The 17,904-nt window shown below is 25.8% G+C and overlaps 3 protein-coding genes across 3 annotated transcripts; 2 read left to right on the forward strand and 1 right to left on the reverse strand.

The window, feature by feature from the left end:
- Positions 1-301: 301 nt before the first annotated feature.
- LOC119674425 (probable cytochrome P450 6a13) lies at positions 302-1,963 on the forward strand. Its single transcript, XM_038085563.1, has 2 exons — positions 302-1,379; positions 1,439-1,963. Exons 1-2 carry the CDS (start codon positions 302-304, stop codon positions 1,852-1,854), a joined length of 1,494 nt encoding a protein of 497 aa, XP_037941491.1. The 3' UTR covers positions 1,855-1,963.
- Positions 1,964-6,512: 4,549 nt separating this feature from the next.
- LOC119681313 lies at positions 6,513-13,074 on the forward strand. Its single transcript, XM_038094471.1, has 2 exons — positions 6,513-6,696; positions 12,498-13,074. The coding sequence occupies exons 1-2, from the start codon at positions 6,640-6,642 to the stop codon at positions 12,867-12,869; spliced, it is 429 nt and encodes a 142-aa protein (XP_037950399.1). The 5' UTR covers positions 6,513-6,639; the 3' UTR covers positions 12,870-13,074.
- On the reverse strand, positions 6,585-9,812 carry LOC119681314. Its single transcript, XM_038094472.1, has 4 exons — positions 9,723-9,812; positions 9,563-9,622; positions 9,312-9,485; positions 6,585-6,932 (listed from the first exon to the last, which is right to left on the reverse strand). The coding sequence occupies exons 1-4, from the start codon at positions 9,724-9,726 to the stop codon at positions 6,832-6,834; spliced, it is 339 nt and encodes a 112-aa protein (XP_037950400.1). The 5' UTR covers positions 9,727-9,812; the 3' UTR covers positions 6,585-6,831.
- Positions 13,075-17,904: the final 4,830 nt, after the last annotated feature.

The raw sequence follows: 17,904 nt of genomic DNA on the forward strand, positions 1-17,904 counted from the left end.
TATTTCCGATAAACGGGTGAAACCCTATCGTTTATATCTTATATTTATTTTTGTTGTTTTACTAGACATAACTAGCAATTACTATAATTTCCATTTGACTTTATAACGTATTAATTAATAAAAAAAATTGTTCATATTATTCTCTTATGCATTTATTATAGATTATAGTTTATTTATTATAGATAACTTAAGATAATTAGAATATTTAATTGGTACCTACAAATCACCATTCAATAATATATAAATATTACTGATTTCTAAAATTTTTCATTATTTATCAGTCAGTAAGCAAATAATCAATATGGATTTACTTTACTTTTTAATATACTTTACTATCGGTAGTTGTACAATTATTTATATGTTTCTACGTAAAATATACTCCTATTGGGAAAAACGCGGTGTTTTACACGTTAAGCCATCATTTTTTCTTGGAAATTGTCAGGAATTTGGAAAAACGAAATCGATTGGTCAGATACTACGAGAATATTACAATAAATACAAAGGTTTAGCTAAATATATCGGATTTTATTTATTTTTACGACGTTCGTTATTAGTGATAGACTTCGACCTTATTAAAAATGTGTTAATTAAGGATTTCGAATATTTTACAAGTCGTGGTATGTACTATAATGAGAGAAATGATCCACTATCTGCGAATGTAGTATACCTGCAAGGCGAAAAATGGCGTAAAAGTCGTAACGAACTTAATCCGTGTTTTACATCAGGAAAACTAAAACACATGTTCCCCCTTGCAGTGGATGTTTCTAATCAATTAATTAAAGTTATAAAGCAACAACAACTGTCAACTCCAAATGAAGATTTCGAAATTCATAGTCTTATTAATCGGTATATAATAGATGTCGCTGGAAGTATTGGTTTTGGTTTAAACTGTAATAGCCTGAAAAATCCTAACGCTGAATTCAAAATAATGGTACACGAGTCATTTAAACCACCTCACAATATAATAACCTTCTCATTCATGAGTATTTTTCCCGATTTGTCAAGGAAATTGGGTATAACATATTACTCCAACAATGTTCAAAAATTCTTCTTACGTATTTCTAATGAAATGGTGAAATTCCGGGAACAAACCGAAGTACAACGAAATGATATGATGAACTTATTGATTGAGTTAAAAAACTCTGATAAAATAGAACGTTTATCAATGAATCAAATAGCCACTCATGCATTTACATTATTGACTGGAGGTGTGGAAACAAACACATCTGCTATGAGCTTTTGTCTTTATGAACTGGCATTAAATCAAGATGTGCAGGATAAGGCCAGAGCCGAAATTAATAAAGTTCTCACAAGATATGAAGAAGAATTGACTTATGAAGGAATGAATGAGATGAAATATTTGCAACAAGTTTTTAATGGTAAGTATTATAAAATATATCTTTTACTTAAAATAACATTATGCAATTAAAATGCTTAGAAAATTTGAGATTGCATTCTGTGTTTTCCCTTACGACACGTGTATGTACAAAAGACTATGCCATTCCTAATACAAATCATGTTATTGAGAAAGATACTTTAGTTATCGTTCCTATTGATGCAATTTACCATGATCCAGAAATATACCCAAATCCAGAACAATTTGATCCAGAGCGGTTTTCTGCAGATGAGGTGAAAAAACGTCATCCAATGGCTAATTTAGGATTTGGTGAAGGTCCTCGTATATGTGTGGGTAAAAGATTTGGTACTATGCAAATCATGATAGGTTTGGTAATGTTATTAAGAAACTATCGTATTATGCCTACATCAAAAACTTGTGTTCCAATGCAATATAAATTGAACAAATTAGTTACTGAAGCTAAAGACGGAATCTATTTGAAATTAGTTAAGATATAGTGCAACTTTATTAAAGCTACATATATTTGGACTCGGAGTAATATATGTCTGCACTGCTTGGCAATATAAAATAATCAGTATTTTAAGTAAAGATGCTATGTTGCGATTAAAAAAGATACAACATATAATTATTGAATTATAATATTATTATTTTAAGATTGCTTGTTACTGACTTATTACTAAATTACTTAATAATAAAAAGTTAACCCATAATTCAATGCTAAAATTCATGATAAAACTTAAAGACATCTCTATTCAAAATCATAAAATCGAAGACATAACTGACAACTAATACATCCATTTATGGAAAAGACCTTCCTTTTGTCTTCAAATAATTACTAACATTAAGTGGTTTATCGAACTTTGTTTAAAATATTTAACATCATAGAGTAAATATGTTTTTAAGTCGTATTGTTTTTGTTGTCAACGATTTGTTTATATGTTAAGTTTAAAAAGAAAAAATTATATGTAATATCATAATGAAATATGACGAATATTATGAAATTTCACAAAACTCAAATTTTTAAATTTTTATGATTGTATTTAAATAAAAAAACTTTTCAGATCAGTAGTCCAGGGAAAATAAATAATCTCCAGGCCAAAATTATGCAATTTCACTATGGAAGTATACAAACTAATGAGTCCCAAAGAAATCTCTAATAAAAATTTTCGAAAAACATTATTCTTTATCGACAGCAGAGAGTGGTTTTAAACAATAGAATCTGATATTCGGTTGTGTGGTAACAAAAAGGGATCTACCCACACTTTAATAAGAAGATGTTTTTCCTTCACTAAATATTATAAAAGCAACCGGATAGGTAAAAAATTGTTTAAGAAATATACTGACAAAGATTTGCTAATTAATACATAATTCTACTGCCGAAAAGAATGAAAGATATGTAAACTAATAGTACTTATGATATTTTCTGATATGGTTTCAATTACTTTATGGTATCAATTAAAAAACTGATCGATATAATTCAATTAATTAAAGTTAGTTGTGCTAAAATGAGTTAAAAATAAATTCACATTCTGCAATTTATTTTTCAGTCTCAAAAAATTATTTACGAATAAATAAAAACAAGAAATAATTCCGACACCACTGATGATGGGTATATGGCTAATGAATGATGAGTATATTCGAAACAACTGTATGGTCAGCCACAAATTCAACTAATTTAATTAATATAAAAAAAAAGTGTGTTGTTTATGTCGATTAAATTCTTATCAATTGAAAAATATCCCTTGTTTAGTACCAAATTTATAAGACCGCAATGAAAAATCACGAACCGCAATAGTAGGGTTGCACCAGCGCAGTACATATACATAAGTTAATCAACCTTTTCAAGAAAAAAATAAAGACATCAGGTCCATCGTGACCTGAAGAAGCTACCATACTACATATAGTAGATGAGAACATAAAAAACTGTTAGAGGTTCGTTATAGTCAACTTAATGGACTTATAAACGAAGGATCCACGAAGCTTTTAAATGTGCTTTTCGATATCTAACGCAAGGAAGAAATATACAAACATATTGTTTTTTTTGTTAATTGTATATTTTTTATGTAATATTATATAATTAATAATTTTACATTGTATTTATATTCTGTACTTTATATAAAAGCTGCTTGTTAGTTTTAGCAACTAGTTGTACTGGTCGTATTATCATCATTGTAATCTCATCAATATTCCAAAGCTAAGGGTAAGAAAAAGAAATCATTCCTATCGTATAATAAACAATTTATTTATAATTGTTATTATAAACAAATTAATATTGCAATTACTGTCATTATTTAATAGGATAATTTAATATTGCGAATAAACAAATCTAAGTCAATTCTATAATTTTTACTCTAAATCACTATCTTTCGGTCAATGCAGTGTTTTGATTTTTTTTAAAAAGGTGTCTCTATAGGAAATATATATGTGCTTAATTGTAACATTTTATAATTATATATAAATTATCTAATAATTATAATCAATTGTAGTTTAGTATATCACGCTCTCTTATTAAATCTTATGAAAGTACTTTATGTTTGAATTAATGTTGCACCATCTTTAAAGTACGTCGAATGTTTGATCCATTAAATTTGCAATAAAGTCTCATATCATTCAAGCTTATATTTTCTTTCAATTTCTCTAATAGATTTAAGTGCACACATATCTGGAAGAAACAGGTTCACAATTAAAATTAATTATGATCGGACAAAACTTTTATCTTTATAAGAAAGCACCATTCCTTAGCAATATAGAGCTAAGACTAGTCTAAGTAATCTAAGTAATCTAGGTAAAACAGTCTAAAAAACGGTATAAAATATATGCTTAATATATTTAAATAAAAGCTTTTCATTCGAATTTGGTCTGCTAGCTGATAATCCTATATATACTGAGATATAATGCCATCTCCACCTGGAATGATGTGAGGCTTCTAGCGAATCCAGTTTTACAATTGGTAATAATATTCTAAAATAAACACATGAGCAAAAATTTTCGGAAATTAACACCATGCATCGCTTTCAAGAATTACCACAAGGTGAGAGTTTCAAGTTTTACCACTTGGTGATGCCTTCATAGATTGTTTTCATAGCTACATCAGAGATTGATGCATCTGTCATACACTTTCACTCTAAAGTACGCACCTTTACATACTACTATACTTAGTAAAGTGTTTTTGACTAAGAACAATATGGGTATCACAGAAAACCCATCGGGTTTGTCTCTCTGGGATTTCTTTCCGTTTTAACGTTTCGAAAAACGACTCGGGAGAGGCTTTTGGTGGCTACATAAAAATCTGGTTTAAATTTAAAAATCTGTTTCGACTATTGTTATCATAAGTGTTAGCACCATAGTAAGTGCTTCAAACTGCAAAAACTCTCCGAATTTTTAATGCAATCCCAATATTTGATTGTTTCATAAATAGAACAGTTTTTAATCCAATAATAATTACATTGAACTTTGAACACGTTTTTATTCGTTTCTTTTTTAGCTGAAAAATGTTATATCATTTAATTACATTTTCCATACGTAATATTTTAGCAAAGAAGATCTAGAGATCATCATTTTTGGTAATTAAACTTTTTTTTGAAGTATCTATAATAATGAAGTAATTTAAGAATTAAAGAATTTATTCTATACAATCGATTTAGTCCTTTTAATTCTTTTAATTAATTTTCATTATCGCATTTATGATCATTCTCATCACCTTTTACTATCATTCTTATACTCCCATTTACGATCATTGTCATGATCTTATTTACTATCATTCTCATTATCCCATATCACGATCATTCTCATGATACTATTTACGATCATTCTTATGATACCATTTACGATCATTCTCATGATCCTATTTACGATCATTTTCATGATCCCATTAACCATCATTTTCATGATCCTATTTACGATCATTTTCATGATCCTATTTACGTTCGTTTTATTGATCGAATTACTTTGAGTTTCTATATTTATATTATATACCGTCTAATGTCAACTATACCTTTATGTGTCTTCTTCCTGTGATCCTCTTAATCCATACTTTTACCACTAATAATTTGAATCCGCTCATTACAAATGTACATTTAATGTGTACGACGTGAAATGATCGACGTGTTTGATCAAATTAATTCACCTTAAACCGTTGAGTTGCCGTCAAGAAATCAAGTTGTGTGCCAAAAAGCAGTTGAGGCTTTTAAATAATGCAGAAAACCTGTTGTGATGCCACTCGAAAGTGTGATGGCTCCAAACCGGAGCAGCATCAACGATAACAGCAACAACAACAACAACAGCATTTGCCAGTTGACCTTGAGCCATGTTACATAACAATTGATCCAAGACACATAATAAAAGTGGATCAAAATTTTTTTTTTTTGAGTATAATTTTTTTTGTGTTGTTTTTTATTTCTTTGGAAATCGATGCCATACAAAGTCAACGTACGCGTTTCTTGTGTTATGTTTTAAGGGCTTAAGTTACCACTTTTTTTGTATTTTTTTTTTTCTCTGATACCGATATTGTGTCCAAATAGATATTACGAATTGTGTTGTTACAAAAAGTGTTATATATTGTATAAATTAAAAAAAAAACACACTATCTACAGAAACTTACGTGTAATTAGTTAATAAGAAAAAAAAAAAAAACGTTGTTAGTCTCTATTTCATATCTTGGTATTTCCATGTTGCATGAAAGTTGAAGATACACGAAAGCAAGAGAAAAATATCTTCAAAGAAATCGTAAAGAAAAAAATGGGTAGGGTCTCTGCAGCTGCTATGGATGATCGGTGAACATGACTCTCTGCAATTGTCGATTGCAAAATGAATTTGGAATTGTTGAAAAAATATGTTCACAAAAACTACTACAATAAAAACAAAACTAAAACTAAAGATAAAAATAAAAATCAAAATAAAATAAATAAAACTTGTATAACAACAGCAATGAGATTGTAAGTCTTTTTTTCGAATTCGATCGCTTCTTTCTGTGAGTTTATAGAGAAGTCAATAATTATGAAGTTGATAAACTTTGGGCGTATGAGCAGCGATGCAATTTCGGCACATGGATTGCGTGTGATCTTGCTCGCATTTTACTTTTTTTTTTGATCTTTGGTGTGGCTGCAGCGGATTTCAAGAGCTTGTATAAAAGCGCGCAAAGCTGCTCGTTTTGGACACATAGCAAAACCTTAACTTGATAAGCGCGTATCGTTCCGTAGTACCAACTACAATAACCAAGTACAATTCATTAGTGATATATAATAGTATTTTTATTGAAAAAAAAAAAAATATATATAGTCAAAATGTTCAAATACGTCTTGGTCTTGAGTCTTTTGAGTGTAGCATTTGCTGTGCCAGTTGTGAGTGTTGAATAATTTTTTTTAATTTTTTATTTTTATTGTAATTATATTAGAAACATTTACTTTACATATTAAATTCTCTAAATTCGTGTTTTGTTATTTTAATGAATTTTACAAATTCATTTTACATTGTTTTCAAGTACGCACACATTTTGGACGTTTAGTCGAACGATCCATTTCACATTTTTCAAAAGTGCTGCACTTTACATTGCCGCAATAGGAACCAGAAGCGGCAGCTGTGAAGATATTAAAAAAAAAAATAATAAAAATTAATAGTTAATTAAATATTAGAAAATATTTACAAAAAGTTAATATATTATTTAAATATTAATATTATAAAAAAAATAAAAACATTAAAAATTAATAAAAATAATTGCCAAAAATTACGTCTTCAACGAATTTATATACTAATATATATAATAATATAATGTGAAAAACAAAAATAATAAAAATAAATAATAAATAAATACTAAGAAAATAATAATAAGAAATTTACATCTTTGACAAATACAATATTTATATATATTTATATATATTTATGTAACGAAAAGTTTATAAATGAATTAAATGTATAAACAAATAAATAAAGTTTATATAGCTAATAATATAATATAAATATAAATTTATATTTAATTAAATAAATTAATTAATTATAAATTAGCAATATTTATAAATGAATGAATATATATATAAAAATATATAAATAAAAAATTAATAAATTCATTTTAAATTATTTATATAAAGTAGAAAATAAATTAATATATTTTAAGTTAAAAATGTAGAACTAAATAAAGTATATATACAAATTTATTTTAAATTATTTATATAGAGTAAAAAATAAATAAATTAATTGTTAATCAATAATTTAGAACTAAATAAAATGTATATACAAATATATAAAATAGAAAATAAATAACATTTATTCTGTAATAGCAAAATTTATAAATAAATAATATATATATACAAATATATAAAATAGAAATAAATATATATTTATTTCTTTTTATTTATTTATTTAGATATGTATAAAATATATAAAAATTAGTTTTAAACTAGTAAAATTTATAATTGAATATAATATGTATATAAATATATAAAGTAGAAATAAAGATATATTTATTTATATGAAATAAATAAATAAATTCATTTAATTTATTATTATTATTAATAAAAATAAATTTATTTATTTATTTATAAATATATAAAATAAATGACATGTATTTTATGATAGCAAAATTTAGAAATAAATAACATATATACACAAATATATAAAATAGGATTAAATATATATTTATTTGTTTTTACTTATTTATTTCGAAATAATTTAAATATTAAAAGTTAGTTTAAAATTAGTAAAATTTATAAATGAATAAAATATTTAATACAAATGCACAAAGTAGAAATAAATTTGTATTTATTTTTATTTATTTATAAATATATAAAATAAATAAAATAAAATAAGTAATATTTTATTAGAAAAGCAAATAAATATTATATTTATTTTATATATTAAACTGATTATTATATAAATATTTTATTATTAAAGAAATTAAAAAATATATGAATATAAAACATATAACTAAAATGTAATGAAAATAAACTGATTTAAACTATATATAAATATATAGTATATATATTTTTAATACAAAAATGAAAAAGTTTCTATAAAAGTGCGGTTTAGTATAATATATAAATATATAATTATATTTATAAAAATGTCTTTACTCTTTTTGTATGGTTTTGTTATTAATTTAAAATAATTTAGCTGGGCGTAAGTCATGCATAGATCTATTGATCTGTAGCGGTAAAATATGGGACTGAAATGTATATGCTTAATACATATCATGCATTATATGCAAAAATATATATAAAACTACTATTGACTTATTGGCCGCTTGCAAAACTATACAGAGCTATCATTCTAGTTAATTTTCTAGTAGTCATTTTTGTAAATCTAATTATTGTTTAAAAACTCTATTACTAAGGTATATTCACCAAGCATTTTTTTAAGGTTCTTAGTTGAATTTGATCCGAAAGCATATGTGTCGTATCTCTGTCACTGCGCTATCATGTCGGTCAAAATAATTACTTAGTATTAATCCGAAATTATTATTATTATTATTTGCGGCTTATCTTTTATTATAGGATAGGTTATGATCTAAACATTTATTGCTTATTTAATCAATTATTACAAACTGTAAATAAAACTATATATAGATAGTATATACATTTCCAATTAAATTGCAAATAAATTAGCAATCGGACTAGTTGTAAAATTACCTAAAATAGTTTTTCGCAGAATTGCAACTGGAATTCTAAAGTACGGGTTCAATTGAAGTCTGACCGCAAGCTTTTAAATGCAATAAGTTTACAAATTACACAAATTATGCAAATTTTTCTAGTAATAAATTTACTTAGAATTTAAAAAAATTTCATTCAAATTAATTAGCGGTATAGGCTATTAAATGAAATTTAAACTGTACATATTAAAACTTATTTTTTCACATTTTTTTGGTTTTTTTTTGTAATAATAATTACAATAAATAACAAACTTAACTCAATGGGCTTATAAGAAATATAAAAAAAAATTATTTTATATATATAATTATACTCACAGTTTTTGTTGAAAGGTGAGGTGTTGCCGCCAGAATTGCCTAGTAAATTGGGTTGTACGCAGGAGCGTGCATTGCATAAATTAGGACAGCATTTACCGCCAACGGAACTGCATTCACTGTCATGCAAGCACTTAGGTGTACAATTCAAGACCTTCGAAGCTGAAGGACAGTCGCCTAAATTGTTTTCGATAAGTCCATAACTTGTTTATGCAAAAAATTTATTTATAATTGCAAATTATTGCTTTACTTACCAGCTGCCAAAGCCAATGCCAAGCAGGAAACTATCAATGCCAAAATAATTATTTTCTTAACTGAAATTTAAAGCAAACATACAAGAATTTTAATATATAATATTAAGAGGAACATTATTTTTTATAATGTTTTTTAATTTATTTATTATTATAAACAAACCCATTTTGTTGTTATTATTAAGATTTCACAAGACTTCTTCGCTCGTTCACTTTACAAATGCGACTAAAATCAGTGCGGCAAATAAACCGCTTATTTGTTGACTGTTTATTGACGTGTATTATTGACCTCAGACATCAAGTAGTTTCGCGAAAACCTTGGTGAACTATAGCCGGTATAAGCAACTCATGAGATGTGTATGAACTAATGTTGAACGATATTAGAAAATTGTGTTTATTTTGTTTTGCTTACGAATTAATTAATTAAAAAAAAATTAAATCTTTTTATAAATATATTGACATTGCCAAAAACTAAACTATTTATAACATCTTTAAGAAAGTAATACTAAAATCTTGTAGGTAATAATATTTATTCAGAAGTCAAAGCTTTTATGAAAGTAGTAAGTTAAGGAAGGAGTAATAAAATATTGAAGGTAATAATATAATATTATTTATTAATATTTTTTATATTTATAAATTATTATAAATACTAAATGTATTAATATTAAAATCACATACTCAAATATTTTCAGATATTCTGAAGTTCTCTTTCTTTTTATAATATATTTATATATTATTATAAATATTAAATATTTTAATATTAAAAGGACGTACTCAAATACTTTTAGATATTTTGATGTTCACTCGTTTTTTCTATAATATATATATTATTTTATTATAAATATTTAATTATGTACAATCATATGTGAACAAATTTTAGAACTGGTGAGAAAAAATCAAAAAATTTTCGAGGAATCAGCTGCATTATATAAAAAAGATTAAAAAATTATAAGTATATAAATATATACTTATTATTATATAGATGAAATTCAGAATGAGTGATGGTTTTCAAATAAAATGCTTAATTTACTACACTCTTCTTCCCATTCGATGAAGACATGATGAATTAATTAAAAACAAGATATGTATGCATATAGAATCCAACTCTTTTCGATGGTTTCACCCTTTAAATCCCCGGCTACGTGCTTGTATTTCAAACACAATACTTTTTAAAAATTAATGCTGTCATTTAACCCTACACCTTTTCGATTTAACCCCATTTGCAGATAAATCACAATTTGCCATCTGTCAATACATATCTATATCATATAGTGTATGGTTCTGTCTTGCTATATTTCTTTGTTCTGTTATAAATGGTAAACGATATGTGTGTCGTGGCATGAAATTAGATCTATTAATATTTATACTAACCCGAGTTATAATGACTTATTAGTACATTTTTTGGGTCTTAATAAATCTAGATAGTTCTATAGTTAGTTTATCTTATTTAGACACATGTGGTAACTGAAAATCAATACTTTTTCAATTTATGTTAATGACACGAGAAAGTTTATAGAACCAAATAGGTGTTCTCTGAACTTCTGATTTATTTCTAAAAGGAGACCACATTCTATATATATTATTGTATAATATAAATTATCTTTTTTAAACGTAATCGCCATTCAAAATCGGTCTAACTGCGCGCATGTACTAATTTAAAATTATTCAACTATTCTTTCTTAAGTATATATTTAAGTATATATTTATTATGCTACATACATAATATATGCTTAAAGACATTTTTAAACTTCAAATTAACAGATATAATTCAACAAAAAATTTGCACAGTCTTCATGACCGATCCCGTCTTTAGTCGGTAAACACGTAACATAAAATTTTGAACCATCCCAAAAAATCAAACTTGTTTTTCTTTCCAGTTTACAAGTACAGAGTGAGTTGATAAGATCTTAGTGTACGAGTATCTAAGTAAACTATTGTATTCAATATTATGAAACTTCGTTGTTTTTATTTTGAAGTTCAGATGGAGCTTGGCAACTCGGCTAACATGCATATTATTTATGCAAATCTGAGGGAATGAATATGCATTAAAAATTTCAAAATGTGACATCACTTCTCAAAACAGTTGTCATTTTAATTGCAAATATCAGTTAACAATATAAACAAATTACAAAAAACAAAATTGACATAAAAAAAAGAAATATTAAATAAATATAACAATTATGAATAATAACAAAACCAGTCATCTTATATATATAAAAAACAAAATCTCAATTATTACTTCAAACTGAATATGTTCAAAGACCTCTACAATCTTTCGGACCAATTTCAAAGACGACTATTAAGATTGTATAATTTTAAATGTTAGATTTGTGTGAGATTATTTTTAATTTTAAATTTTTTCTTAACTTTGAATTTATTATATATAAAAATAAAAAGAAGATCGCTTTAACACATTAAATGTGATGTATCTTTTATTATTGCAAGCGAATATAAGAAGTTCTACTCTAAGGTTAATAGCTTTTTAACCTATTATACTTATTTTAGTTATTTTAATTATTTTTAGTTAATATTAAAATTTGTTTTTCGTTTTCATAATATTATAATATAATTAAAAAAAAATATCTAAACAGTTGATAATATCTGTGGAATTTTTAAGAAAATATTGTGACGTATTTTTTAAAAAAATTTCAAATATAATTAAATTAATTAATTATATTTTATATAGAATTTTATAAAAAAAATTTTTATAATTATAATATAAAAAAAATTATTTATTACGGTAAATTTAACCGTTTTCATATTCATAATTAAAAGAATTTAATGAATTTAATATGTACAATAAAATCAAAAAACATTAAAGTTTAATACTTCCACTAATACTTCCATCCAAATTTATAAAAACTACACTAAAAATTTTACAGTTAAAACACATGCAAAGTAATTAATTAATTTAAATAATTTTATTCTATTATTTTAGAGTCGCGATGAAGCTGAAGAGCTTGAGAAGGCAGAGCTTGAACGTTACCAAAACGAAAATGCACAATATGCTTTTAATTCAAAAGTGGAGGATGACATCAACGATGGTGCCATTCAACGTGAGGAAGTACGTGATGGTACTAAGGTCAAAGGCAGTTACTCATATCGTGATGGCTTTGTTATGCGCACTGTCCACTATGAAGCTGATGAAAATGGATACCGTGTAGTTAAGGAAGATACAAAAGAAATTGGCGATGGTCCAACATTCAATTCTGATGGACAAGCTGATGTTGAAGGTTCCTTAATTGGCAAATACTCCATTAAGCTGGACAAGGATGACGATGAGAAACACTATAAAGATATACGCGCTTAAAGTGTTTGAAAAAAAAATTTCAGAAGTTGCGAATTCTTCTTCAAAGAGAAACTCTTGTTTTTTTTTTCTTGACAAGAGAATTTTGTATTTATTCATTTAGAAATAGACTGAAATTTTTATTTTGTTTAACTTTTTTACCCTTTTTTTTATTTGTTAAAAAATAAAGAAATAAACTAATGAAATAAAAACAATTAAATAAGTTTATAAAAAATAAAAATTATCGAATGATTTATTTCTTCTTATTTAATAAGTAGTTATTACTTCAACTTAGACTTGTGGGGTTATAAATTATTGTACAATCAATAGAAAAATAAATATTGAATGACAAATCAGAGTCTCATGAGGCAATAGACTAATAATATATTGCACTCTTAACTTGATTAATATAAATTGAATAGTACAAATGATTGCTGATATGTATTTTTTATAAAGTTTATAGTAACAACACTTTCAATAACTTGAATGTCTGTTATAATACAGATAAAAAACTTTCCTACAAAAAATTTAAGCAATAAGTCTTTGGAGGTGATATCATCCTACCAAAGAGCTATAAGATGCTTCGTGCCGACAACGAGAAATCAAAAATTGCAAATCCGAAGCATATTGTTGTGGCCAACTTGTCACATCGCGTGGCAATGTTATAGACAACCGATTTTATTTTGGTAGGAGTATACTCGTAGTTCCAAAAATATCAGGATATTAAAATGTTGTCGCAAGAAGACGGCAGTTAGCAACAGTGAATAAAAATTAATTGTATTGTAGCAACGATCCAACTAAACAACCACAGGTTTGAAGTGAAGTTAGATATAAATGCGACACGAGACTTTGGTAATCAAGACTTGGTAAATAGGTTAAGAGTCACACTATGATCCAACCTCAAGAAAAATATCAACCTGAGGCCGTATGATCGATAAAAGTACAAGAGATTTTATGTTAAGCATTACGACAAGTATATAGTTTGATCAGGAAATCACGATAGGCAAACTTCTACTATTGCTTGATTTAACATTAAGTTTGGACCTTTTTAAATCTATCGGGTTATCTATTGCACTGCAAGGACTAAGTAATAAACACAACCAGAACTTCATTCAGCGTCATATAGAAACAAAACTAAATAGTTGAAAGTTTGTTTCTAAATAGTAAACGTTTTAAAAAATTTATTATTTTTTATTTATAAATCTTAGCTCTTAGCCAACACTGTTTTTGTTTTTGCTTATTTTGCAATCTTTTTGCAATCTTTATTGTAAAATAAATTAAGTTTTCACTTACCTAAAAGTATGCAATAAATAATAACGTTTCTGAATTTTATTACTTTTTATTTAAATAAAATAATAATTTTAATAATAAATGATGTATTAATACTAATAATAAGCAACGTAATTTTTTTTTAATTTATTCAATATTATATTCATTTAATAATAATATATACATTCACTGTACCGAGTATCTGGATTTATTAAACGAAACACATAAATATCGTTAATCAGATTTAATTGATTTTTTCGCCCTTAGAGTAGTTCCCATAGAGTACTATATAACTTTGCCACTGTTTGTTTTAGGTATGATCTTCAACTCTTTCTCTTATTTTTTTTATTTCAACAATTTGATTTAAGTTGCCTCGCAAAAGGTGATTTCACCCATGGGAACTGAAAAAAAGTTATATTAGGACTTTTAAAATAGGCCCCAATATAATTATGTCAGTGCTAGACTCACTGGTTGATTTACGTATAGCCTTTAACGCTTTCTGTAACTATTTTTATTGCCAATTTATTGCTTATTGACTTTTATTGATTAGAGTCACCTCGACAAAATAATTTTAACTATGAGAATTGAAGACAGTTGCTTAGGGCCATGTTAGGTAAGGATAGTGCTGTATCGTTCACATTCTGATGCATTAAACATATATTATTAATTTATTATTAACTTACAGTTAATTTTTATTTAAAGAAACAATATTGTTTCATTATAACAAAAACAATAGCGAATGTATTTGTATGTATATATTTGGTAACTGTTACCATGCAGTTTAATGATATAATATAAAATAAACTGAAATTTCTGTATAATATTTAACACGCTTATCGTAATGATATATTGGCATAGATACTGTATACTTTAATCTGATAAATACATTAAGTTTAACTAAAGTTTGTATTTCATTGTTTAATGAATTGTTTTCTTTTTTTTTGTGTTTTTGTATTCTTATTAGCCACAAATTTGGCACTAATTAACTTATTTATATATTAGTTTCCCTCTCGACTGCCAATGAGTAACATCCATTATCTGCTAAGCACAAAACTTATTTTACTATGAGTTTTGATCTTAAAAGTTACTGATACAACATACATTTTTAGCCAAATTTTATATCTATACGAATTTGTATCTTTCAATGCCAGGGAATAAGTAAGATACTGTATATGATTTTCGGAAATATTTTCTTAAAGTTTTTGTTTTAGAAGTTTGCAAGTTTCTTCTAATTTTGTCTTACTTCCGGCGGCGCCAGTACACTTTAATTATTATATGTTAGCGAGATTGTACAAATAGTTTATATGTTTATTTATCACTGCACGGATTTATATGGAGATGCTTTTATATACTTTATAAATAAGTTACAATAAGCTATAAGTAGAGTTTACTTTTTGCGATGAACTTCTTAAGTCATTTCTTGTTTTGGCAATGTACAATTAGTACAGACAAGTACACAACTCTTAAGAAAGTCTAAGGGTAATCTTGTGTAGTTTTGGATTTTTGTAATAAATTTATGCAATTAAAATGTATATTATTCCAGATGGTATTTACAGTTGAAAGATAAATGAAAAACACAGAAAGAAATTTCATTGAAAGAGATATCAACATACATATTTTTATTAAAGAAATAAATGCCAAAAAGAATTTCATTACAATAAAATTAAATAAATAAATATATAAAATTTAAATAAAATTAAATTGGAAATAATAGTTAAAAATTCTTTTAAACCAAATTTAGTCGGATTTCATTAAAATATATTTTTTTTTTCAAAAATTAAATTAAATTTTGAGTTAAGATTTTGTACCAAATTTGGCTTCAAGCTTAAATTAAGCAAAGTCAATCTTAAATTATTTGCTTGATTAAAAATAAATATTTTATGCAAATAAAATATTATTAAATTATATACTTATATACACATAAATTATGCAAAACTTGTATAATTCTCATACATACAGATGTGTTATATTAAATCAAATTATCTCAAACACTTGCTTGCGAACATCAATTCCGTATACTGACTTAATAATCTGATAAGGAAATTGAAAATCAACATTACGTTTTAATTGCATCTTAACCTATCTCAATGCATGTTAACTTTATTTAAAATTTTTTTTTATGTATACGAAGGCGGTTTGATAAGTCAGTGCTGCAGTGCTGCCGTCAGCTGTAATCTACCAGTGGGCAACTTTTTAATTTTCAGCAAGCTACGTCGTTCAATTGGTGTTTGATAGCCGTTCAAAGCAGACAACCTCTTGAATTTTTACGAAAATGGAAAAAAGTAAATTTCGTGTGCTAATTAAGCATTATATTCCCAAATCCACGAATTAAGAAACAAACTGCTCCCCATCCAGCATATTCTCCAGATTTAGCGACTATTTCCAAACCTAAAGAAATGGCTGGGTGTTAAGAGATTTGAGTCGAGAGAAGAAGTCATTACCGAAACAAATGCGTATTTTGAGAAAACTTTGAGAAAATCTATTATTTGGAGGGAATAAGAAAATTAGAAAAACGCTGAACTAAATGTATCGAGCTAAAAGGTGATTATATAGAAAAATAAAATGTTTATTTGCCGAAAAGAAAAATTTGTTTTATTCAAAAAGTCACTGACTTATCACACCGCCCTCGTATTCTATTTGCCGTAAGGAAATAATTGAGATTGCAACAGATTTAACAGTTGAGCAGGTGTTTTCTATCAACAAAATGGAATACCAAAAATAAAAGTATAGAATATAGAAATAAACAGTAGAAGATGAAGAAAATAATAATAAGGAAAAAATTATTTATTCAAGAAACGTCCTAAAGGTATTAAAGAATATTATCATCATTTTATTTCGTTTATTTTTTTTTTTTTTGTTTTTTTTTTTGGGTTGTATGTCGTAATCTAAAGCTGGCAACAATGGAAACTTGAATGCCAACTAAAGTCAAATAGCGTAAGGATATAAACAACATTCAAAAAATGTGTAAAAGATTTTGTCTTTTAAATGCCAAATAAAAAAGGTTTCTCCATCTTTGCAATAGTCACACTTTTGGTGATGCTTCACTTCCACATAATACTACGTGCCTGAAGGTCAGAAGTCTATGGCAGGTGAGAATCTAACCTGCGACAATTTTCATATCGCCTTGTGTTTTGTTATCTGCGAGTCCCACGTGCATAATAAACCGCGAATTTTTATGTTCTTTGTTCAGGAAACAAAAAATAAATAAAATATACGATATCAGATTATTAACCCAATGGCATTTACTTTTACATTTGTCTTTACACACAAAATCCCAAAAAAATCTCTTATATATTTTGTATGTATAAAAGAAAAATGTTAAACTACTTGGATGTAAGCAGGAAAATAGAATAAATCTTTAAAATATCTGAATATTGTTATTAGAAATGAAATTACACTTAATTTAATATAAAATAAATAAATCTTTAAAATAAAAAACTATTATTATTAAAAACAGTTAGGACCCTGGATATGATCCTTATGCATCTTATCCACAGTTTCATCAACTTTTTCGGTGATTTTGAGATTATTAGGGAGAATTGATTGTACAGAATTATTTCACCTTATATAGTAAAAATCTATTCATATATCTGTACGGATTTTTGCCCTTCATCGTTGTTAAAATAATATAAAGTTGTTTTTTATTAATTAAAGTTTATTTATATTATATAGAAAATATATAATTTCTATATTATATATTATATATTATATATAAAAAAAATATAGTAATTATTTAGAAAATGTCTAAAGTTTTATTTATTTTTACGAAAACCAAGTCTTTGTGGATTCC

The sequence above is a fragment of the Teleopsis dalmanni genome, chromosome 2 (genome assembly GCF_002237135.1).
Source record: "Teleopsis dalmanni isolate 2A chromosome 2, ASM223713v2, whole genome shotgun sequence".
NCBI classification, from domain to species: Eukaryota; Metazoa; Arthropoda; class Insecta; order Diptera; family Diopsidae; genus Teleopsis; species Teleopsis dalmanni.